The sequence below is a fragment of the Athene cunicularia genome, assembly GCF_003259725.1.
Source record: "Athene cunicularia isolate RWA chromosome 4 unlocalized genomic scaffold, athCun1 chr4_part1, whole genome shotgun sequence".
Classification (NCBI taxonomy): Eukaryota; Metazoa; Chordata; class Aves; order Strigiformes; family Strigidae; genus Athene; species Athene cunicularia.
In genome coordinates this window covers 25,291,974-25,301,640 of record NW_020799098.1, presented here as the reverse complement: position 1 = coordinate 25,301,640, position 9,667 = coordinate 25,291,974, and the positions used below count along the sequence as shown (strand labels likewise).

The window sequence follows — 9,667 nt, the reverse complement described above, 5'->3', positions numbered from 1 at the left end:
CCCAAAAAAAAAACACAAAAAACCCAAAAAAACACCACAAAAAAAAACCACAAAAAAAATGCAGAGCAGAGAAAATACGGGTGTTACGAGGCAACAGCTGGGTGACCAGTCAGGCTTAAAATTAATTGTGCTTGAGTTCTACCCTGGATAAAGAACGAGCAGCATCTGCCTGTGGTCTGGTTAGAAATTTCTCAAATTTTCTGCTTCCTAGTGATGAGCACTCAAGGAGGTCTTCGCCTCCTTCTTGTCAGAAGTAGAGGTGAAATGCTAAAATGAAATAATGGTAAGGATGACTTCTGGACTCCCAGCCATTTGCAAAGGACACCTCTCTTGTCCCCAGGCCTATCTGCAACAGAATCAAACATCAAAAAACTGCCTTCAAACTGCCATGTATAGGGTCAAGCTTTCTGCTTTTTCTCAGCTTTGTGATCCTGATGATCTCTCTGTTTTTCTGCCTCTGTTTTTCCTTATTTAATAAGCTAAGCTTTTGTCTATTCTCTTACCCACTTAGGTTGTGGTAATTTTCCTACTATAAAGCAATTATTTGAAGTGACACATCCCTTTACCAGAAACCCCAGCAAAACAGCGTATATAATGGATGTATTTCATGACTGTTTCTTTTTTTCTCTTTTAGTTGATTCCGGTGTGGACGCATTGGCAGTGTTTATGGCAAGTGGCAGCACGACGGACGTTGTGAACCGCAACAACCCCGCCACCCCACCAAATACCCTTAACCTGCGTTCTTCACATAATGAACTTCTGAATGCAGAAATCAGGCACACAGAGACCAAAAACAGCACTCCTCCAAAATGCAGGAAAAAATATGCACTGACTAACATTCAGACAGCCATGGGTCTTTCCGATCCAGCAGCACAACCCCTTCTGGGGAACAGCTCTGCCAATATAAAGCTGGTGAAGAATGGAGAAAACCAGCTCAGGAAAGCCGCCGAGCAGGGACAGCAGGATCCCAACAAAAACCTCAGTACCACTGCGGGCATAAACGTAACTTCTGAGAAGTTTGAAGGCAAAGAGCCGATCCCGCAGGATTCCTCTGGTTGTGAAATATTATCCTCGCAGCCAAGGAGGACCAAGAGCTTCCTGAATTACTATGCGGATCTAGAGACATCTGCTAGAGAGCTAGAGCAGAGTTTTGTTGCTATGGAAGATAAATCTGCACAAAGCAACAGCCAGGCCTCTACCGTTATTGTCAATGGGGAAGTCCTGCCCCGGAAACAAAACAAGCTGTCAAGCCCAGAGGATGGCCAAGTTGCCACAGTGTCATCAAGCCCTGAGACCAAGAAAGACCACCCAAAAACTGGGGCCAAAACAGATTGTGCCCTCCATAGGATTCAAAACCTGGCCCCAAGCGATGAGGACTCCAGCTGGACTACACTGTCCCAGGACAGCGCCTCACTGAGCTCACCTGATGAAACAGGTATGCAAGTAACAGCTGCTCCTGGCCACTGTTTTAGAAACATGTTGCTTAACTCTTCTGAGCTGGTGTTTGGAAGAGAAGAGGAGATTTAGTGCTGGGCTTGCACGTAGCTCCTTGTCCACTTCGAAATGCTTGACAGTCTCCTGCTTGGTCCTTGTGGCTTTACTGCTGCTTTAGGAAAGGCACCAGCAAATACTATAGACAGAGTCCTCAAAATATGGTAACTGCACCTTTTGCTACTTTTCTAAATAATTGCTCTCACAACATGTACCCATTGAGTTGCTAAAGTACTGATAGCTTACTACACACAACAAACTTACTTTCTGAGCAATGATTTTTAGGTTGAGCAAAGATTTTTACTTTTCTAATACAAAACTTTGCGATCTATCCCTACTCCACCCCCAGTCTTTTAATGATATTCTTTTATTTAGAAGAAGTCTTCCCAAACCTTTGGTCATCTAATTTATGTTTTGTTTACTTTGTGTAGCAGTTCAACACAGTAACTCCAAAGTTGAAACTATAGCATTTCATTTTTGAAGGCCTGAGCTCATTAATTATTTGAACAGTAATGGTGACTTCTACACTGGCTGTTTTGTGATTTACAACATATCTGTATTATTTTTAAAACTCTAGAGATCTCATTTCTCTAGTTAATGGACTTTGTCACTTTTTTTATATCCAAGATAGTATATAAAAGTACAAATTTGTCAAAATTAGGTGATGCAATTCAAGTCTTGATGATGACGTAGGGCTGAAGAAGTTAATAATATATTATTTGTATTTTAAGTAATTTCATTATTACAGTGCAGAGACTATATATTGTTTGGAGGCCACTGTGGTCCAAATCAACAGCTGCATTACATGTCAGTCATGCATGATTATAACTAGTGGTTTTTATTTTAATGTGTAGGGCTTTTTAAAAGACAACCAGAAATCTCCACTATGTGATGTATAATGGTTCTTCTGACCATTTTGATATGTAACAAACCTTTGCTGTTAAGAGAGAAAATTTTCATGAAGTCACCTCTTCCTGTGCAAAATGAAAAAGTTTTCAGTTTACTAAAACTGCTGTTTGAGTTGTTATTATTTCTCAGGATACTTGATATGATTTGTGTGACATCACTGATAACATTTTCTGGAGAAACTACCAATAGGAGGTATTTGGACAACTTAATGCTGAGCTTTTTGGCTCCTTCTGTCTTTGTACTTGCCCCAGGTTTTGCAATGAGAAACTGGGTTGAAAATTTATACTCACTGAAAACTAAATTAGAGTAAATCAAAGTAGTCTAATTAAGTAATGGTGGCCTAAGATACGAAGAACTAGCATAAATTTTGTTTCTTTTTAAATAATGTCTTTGCACATGTATATTGCCACTATATGGTGTATCAGCTATTTGAGCACTCTGGAAGGGAGATTTTCTGAGCTGGTTTTAGGTGTTGGCAAGTTTGCTTATTTAAGTAACCAAATGTTAGCTGAGCTGTGGTTTGTTTGTACTATGGAAATAAAGGGGAACTTTCCTCCACTGAGTATGGCAGATTTCCTTGTTTAAAACGAAGGGGGGGAAAAAAGCGCCAATTCATAAAGCCCTCAGAGCTCACCATGGTTCTAAAGCAGAATAAAGGTGTCCTACCTTCCAACAGGCTAGCAACCAATGTATTTTAAAGAAAAGCACATGTCCAGATATCTGAGTTCAGTCTCTGTAAGAAGAGAGTTGAAAATAAATGGAGAGCCCTAGAAAACCTCAAAATTGCATTTCAAGGTCAAAGTGGTAGAGGTGTTTCTCATACCTGTGATCACTGTCAGAGAACACTGAGTAGGACATAGGACCTGTCATACTGGATCAGATGACTGGTTTTAAGATGCCTTTGTATTCATGGACTCTAAAACCATCAAACTGTTGCAACTTGCAGCTTACAGACATCTGTCTCTTAGGATTATTTGCTATCTTGAATTTACCTCCACTCTGATAAAATTGCTTCATTAACTGTTTCCAGTTTCTTTCGAAAATGGTCTATCAATTGATATGACAGAAGAGAGGGAAGAAATCAAATGTCATGTGGCCATGGGTGCCAGGACGGCTTTTGGACATGGTAACACAGGCCAGTTTCTCAGGCTCCCTTGCAGCTCCTTCTGGGAGGCTGAAAAGAGGGATGCAAAAAAAACAACACTGCTGGCGTACAAAAAGGCAGAAATCACAGCTGGTGAAAATATCTCCAGACTTGTTTTGGGGCAAATTTTCTAGTTGTTCCCAGGATCTCCAGCTTTTTAGATTTGAGTAATGTACTGTCCCTAGGCATGTTCATGTATCTCCAAGGATGTTTGAAGGGTCATAAAATAAGAGGTGAAATAAAAGTTGAGTAAGTGAACTGAACTTTCTTGTTTGAGGCACGGTCAAGAACAGTTACATGTTACCTGTAACTTTTCTATCTTCTTCCCAAGAGTTGTTTGAATTACTGTGGTGCTGATTGACATTCGTTTGCCTCTCACTGTGCCAGGTCAAGCTACAGGAGTTACCTCACTTGCCAAATAACTTGGGTGCTACAGCAGTGCGTGGAGTTGGAAGTGCTAAGGGAAATCAAGTAATGCTTGCTGATTCCTGAAACCCCTTACACTCTTCTGTCATGCTAGGGACACAGAAGTACTTTCCCACAAGCAGAAAATACACCCAATGCATTTATGGCAGCGGTGGTTGACTGAAAACCTGAGAGATTCCCAGGGGGCTGTATCTAGCCCCTTTGAGGTCATGGAGTAGATGTGAGAGCCCACATTTAGGAGCAGGAAAGAAAAAGAAACCTCAGAAAGGAAGGATTGGTTGTAACTTGGCTCTTTTGTGGTTGTCTGATCTAGTTTTAAACATCCCATCAGTGGAGGTATTGCCCCAACCTGTTTGGGTCATCTTCTCCAAAGGCACATGGTGCTTTCCCCTGTGGTAGATATTTCCAGTCTTTTTAGTGTAATCTTTCATTCCTCCTATGTGCCAGCATGGGTGAAGGGAAACCCTCCTGACTGAGGAGTTAGGCAGTGGAACCCTGGTGGTGCCCATCCTGGAAGTCCAAGGTTTTGGGCATGGCCAGGGCTCCTCAATGCCACTGCATCTGGGTGGGAGAAGAGCACTGTGTGGCCTCTTCATGGCCAAGTACTCTCCAACCCTTGTGTTTATGGTCTGGTAATAAACGTTAGGGATCAAAGAGAGAAAGGCATCCAGGATGAAAATCTGTAAAAACAGGCAGTTTTAGTCATATGGCTTCTGGGAAGGGGAAAAAAGATACAGTTTGGAGAAACATTAATCAGTTAAAGAGTACAATCTAGCAGATAGCTGGAGAATTATTAATGTTCAATCCAGGTATTATATTTAGTACTTATGTATAGGAATACAATAGACATACCATTTTATTGAGAGGACACTGTTGAAAATGGCAAAAAACTGCTTCCAGAGCTTGTGTATTCTTTTGTCGTCTTCCCTCTGTTAACAGAATTTATTATTCACATCCTGGAAAACTTAATGTTGTTTTGTGTTGGGTGTTTTTTGTTTTGTTTTCTTGTGTTTTGTTTTGGAAGTATGTAATTCAAAGGCCCTGAAAAATTTACTCTTAAGCTGAAGAGTTTGCACTGGGGAGGTATCACTGTTTAGAAAATCCTCCTGAACTTTCCTTAAGGCGGGACACTTCTATTTGTGGTCTGATGAAAAGGTGTTTTCAACAAAATTGACCCTTTTTCTGAATGAGGAGGCAAAAATAAGTCAGCCCAATGCTGAACTTGCAAAACAACTAGCTGAGTACTAAATGTTAATGTTGTTGATTAGTAACGATGTCAAACAAATGTAATAGGGTCTGTTAATAATGGGGGGACTGAACGGCACAAGCACAGTACAGTATAAGAATTGTGATTTGAGGAAACTCTTCTTTCTCCTTCAAAGAAATGATCTATATCTGCTTCTTAAGAAGTACTACATTGACTTCAGCTTTCAGAGGTTTTTTAATAAGGACGTTCAGCTTTCCTCCACTGGCTTCAGGACCAGCTGCCCCCATCCAGCTGACTGCTGTCATTCATGTTGTGGGTTACCAAAGACCAGCTCCAGATGTCTTTAAAACTGCAAATGGCACAGAGCTACTTTTAAATCATGGTGAATGCTTCTTCCCCCTCCCTCCAGAAAATTACCTTAGTCTAGTTTTCAAAGGAAGAGCATCTTATGTTATTACACCCTCTACTTATTCTTTCTCTCTCTGAAGTAGTCAAGTGGACACTCCAGAGCCAAACCTAGGGGAGGGGGAGGGCAATGCTAGTGCCTCTTTTTTTTTTTTTTTTTTTTTTTTTTTTTTTTTTTTTTTTGATGAAGCTCACCAGAGTGTCTATAAGAGGCAGGCACATTTCCTAAACTTTCTATCACCCGAAAAATCGTTTCAGTGGAATGTCATCCCTCCTTAGTAAAGTGCACTTCTCTATGTAATAATCTCTACTGAACTAGGAATGGCAATGCTCTGAAAAAAAAGAAGGGATTTGTTTGCCTCAAAGCCAAGAATAATACTGGAATTTGCTTTTGGTTCCTGTTTTATCTTAATTTGTACAAAACCCCCCTCCTTCTAGAGCAGGGAATAGCCCCATAATTAGGAAGGTTCCTGAGATGTGGGACACTCAGTGATAGAGAGATGCAAGTTTTCTTGCTCTGGGACAGTTGCCCTCCTTGCTCTTTTCAGAGCTTCATGAGACTGCGCAGGGGCATCAGCTTACTGTGGTTCCCTAGCTTCTCAGCCTTAAGCTTGCATGCCTTGTTCCTCCCTGGTTGAAAATGTCATTTAATGGTGTATCAAAAGTACAAGTGTCCTCTTTTTCAGGGAGTGTAACTGCTGTATACGACTGCCATATACCAAATGCCTGTCTGCTGCTGGTCTCTGAGCAAATCCAGGAGGGCAGCTTAATAGCTTGTTATGAATAAACAAGTTCAACCCAGTGCAGAAATTACATCGATGAGACTGGTCCTTGGAGATCAGGAGTGTCACTCTTGTAAATAGAGCCTAGTATTCTGAAATAACAGTATGCCTGGGTAGAATAGCCCTCTTAACACAATAAAAATTACTGCAAATCATGAACTAGTCAGAAGAATTTATACCAACGGTCAGTTCTGCCTCTGATTTTAATCATCATCTTTGGCAAAATTAAAATGGATGTCCTCTTAAAAGCGCCATTTTTCCATTGCAGTACATATCTGATATAGACAACAACTATGTTATTTACTACAAAATATGTTCTCTGTGTTCCTGAGTATGGAAAAAGATTTATGTTCGTAGAAATACATTCAGTTACACTGTGGATAAACACAAGTCCTATAATACTAGAGAAATAATATATTATCACCTATACAATTGTAGCATTCTAGGTAAACATCCAATTTTCAGATTTTTGCAAATAAGAGGCTCTAGTTCACACCCTCCATGCATCCTAACAGCCTGCAGCTTTTAATATTGAGCTGGTTTTTTTCATCCTACATGTTTCTGATAACCACATATCAAGAACAGTGCATGCATTTTAATCTCAGACTTGACCATTTGCTGACTGCTTATGAAATACAAAAGGTGACTATTGCTGTATATTGCCAGTGTTTGTGTAGGCAACATATTCTGTATGTGAGGTAGCTAACTGTATGTTTATCTTCCTTTTAGCTACCCCTATACGAGGAGTTCAGGGATGAAAAAGTAAGCCAGTTTAAAAGAAATAAAACCTAAAAGGCCACACAGTTACACAGTTTTCACAGTAATGATGAACATTCAGGGTCTACTGGTAGAAGGCGATAAAATAAACTGAACTTTATAGTAGATTGAACTTGAAAGGTGAGTCTTTCAAGTACACGCTGCTGCTGTCAGTTGCACATGGAAGCCACATGCTGTGTTTGGGCAGTCAGGTGGGTTTTACCCTGTTGTTTTCAGTGGAGCTACCGAAATCTGTATCTTGAATGCTCTGATAAGTGCTCTGACTTGAAACCCAAAGTTTCCATGGTAAAAAGCAGTGATCAGCACCCTTTTGAACTGGGATAGTTACTAAAAATAAGTATGTAAAAGTATATTACCATGCTTAAATTCAGGAATGGAAGAATGACTGTTTTATGTAATAGTGATTAGCATCCTTTCCCAAACTCTGAAGTTACCAGAATTTGGGACTATAGAAGAGGCTTTTCAGAATGTGTTGTGTGGTCAGGGTTGCAGTTTCATACTTACTGTTTACCAAAAAGATAAAGAACTATTCTTTTTTTCATCAGAGCCATTCATTTTCCTCCCTAGGGGGAGGACTTGATTCAGCTGCCTGCCTGATGTTCCTTGAGGTGCCTCGTGGTGCCCAAGACAGGAAGCAGACAGGAGGCAAGAACTAGGACTTGCAATCTGGAGGAGCAACCGCAGGCTAAGCGGGACACACATCAAGTAACACTCACAAATTAATTCCCCAGCTGGATAAAGCCTGCAACATCTACCCTGCAGTGCAGAAATGAAATTTGTTCCTTTTCTGGGTCTGGCTTTGTTGTAAAGATCACTCATTGGTTAATTTCTGCTGTACTGTGCATAAAAGATCTAGGATGGTTTGTCATAGTCTTTCCAAACACAGTGCTCTCACAGTGTGACATCTCTCCCTGGATGCTCCGGGGCCAGGGAAGATTTGAGTTCAGAGATGGTTGCCTTCTAGTGGCTGTGCCTAGCTCAGTGCTTTGGCTAAAACAGTGTCAAGTGTGGCCCTGTCCTAAATGACATAGCTTCATTAATTCTGACATTACTCCAGCTGAACTTCTGGCCACTTGATGGGAGCTTAACAAGCTGACTTATTTTGCCCTTTATAATTAATTTCTTGTTTGGTGCTTGTCTTTTTAGGGACACTTTCCTTGCTAGTTTAGTAAAGCAGATAATTCCTAATGCAGACAAAATCAGAGTGCTGCTTTATGTAAGTGCTGTGCTATGATTTTGAGTGTTTTAAAAATGAATGTTTTCTATTCAGTAAAATGTATAGTTGTAGGGTAAACAAATGCCTGCAAGCCTGGCTGCTGGAACATTTGGAATACAAGTGGGGGAAAGTGAAAGGAGCCAATGGAATAGAGGTTCTGGCAAGACAACCCAGGGAAGTAAATGCCAGAGTCATAATTATTGTCTAGGTGGAAGCTATAGAGTAGTTCACAAGATCTTCAGAGCACTGCAAATTTCCCCTAACCCTGTAGTGCAGTTTACATCGATGTGTAATGTTAGGAGATACTAGGGCGTGCTTTTTTCTATAGGGTTTGTTTTGTGTTGTAACAAAGTGGGAGACTCTTCTGAGAATCTGTAGGGAAAACTAGTTTCAGGAGCAGTGAACAGCTTATTCATGTCTGGTACTTAACTTCACAAACTATTTTTGGAAGCTTTTCAAGCTTCTGTTTTTTCAGGGATAGACAAGTGTTATTCTGGATCCTGCATGTCCTCTCTGGGGTTGAATGCATCTTGCTGAAAAAGCTCTTCTGTGCCTAGGGTTGTATGTCTTCACAGGTCTCTCCTGAAACCATGGAAAGAGTTCAGGTCCAGTCAGAAACAGGACCAAGCAAAGAGGAAGGGAAACAAATCACAAAAGGGAAACTGGAGAAGGTAATGGGGAAAGGGCAGGGTCCTGATAGCTCTTCCAGAGGGATGGTAAGGCAGGAAGTTGCACAGAAGAAAAGCCACTATCAACTAATATCAGACTAACCACCTCTCCTTTAAAAAAAAAAAAATCCCAGTTCATAAAGCCATGCAAGTAATAACAAATTACAACCAAAATCGATCCAGTAAACCTCTGCCTCAGCACTTCTGAACACTGCATAGAAGTCAAGCCAAACTTCAGTCCACCTGATTGATGTTTTGAAATGGGTATATAAATCTCTGGGGAAGCGAAGGAAAAAACAGCATTACCATTGGGAGGACTCTTAACCTGCGGGCACCTGTTTGTTAAGGCAAGCTGAGAATGTGGGTATATTCTGCTAGGTGGGTTCCGTGTGCTCCAGAGCTCTTTGCAGCCTGTTTGGGTGCTTGTCTGTCATCATCTCAGCTGCAGAAGGTGTAGTAGAGAAACAGTATTACTGCTCAGCAGAATGAGTCTTTAGTCTTTATAGTGGCCCCTGAGCTTTTTGAGGATCTCACAGCTGTGGGGTAGTAGAGATTCACCTAGGTGTACGATGCTGGGGATGGCTGGTACAGTTTTGGGATGTTCCTGCTCAGAAGTCATTCCTGCTTCTTTGCAGTTAAATC

At 40.9% G+C, this 9,667-nt stretch overlaps 1 protein-coding gene across 13 annotated transcripts in view; it reads left to right on the top strand.

Moving 5' to 3' along the window:
- Positions 1-9,667, top strand: part of APBB2 (amyloid beta precursor protein binding family B member 2) — a 131,116-nt gene that overhangs the window by 28,147 nt on the left and 93,302 nt on the right. For all 13 annotated transcript variants that reach the window (XM_026846534.1, XM_026846542.1, XM_026846535.1 and 10 more), the window contains one exon: positions 635-1,435. In XM_026846534.1, coding sequence (XP_026702335.1) covers positions 635-1,435 — 801 coding nt within the window. The remainder of the gene's footprint in view (positions 1-634; positions 1,436-9,667) is intronic.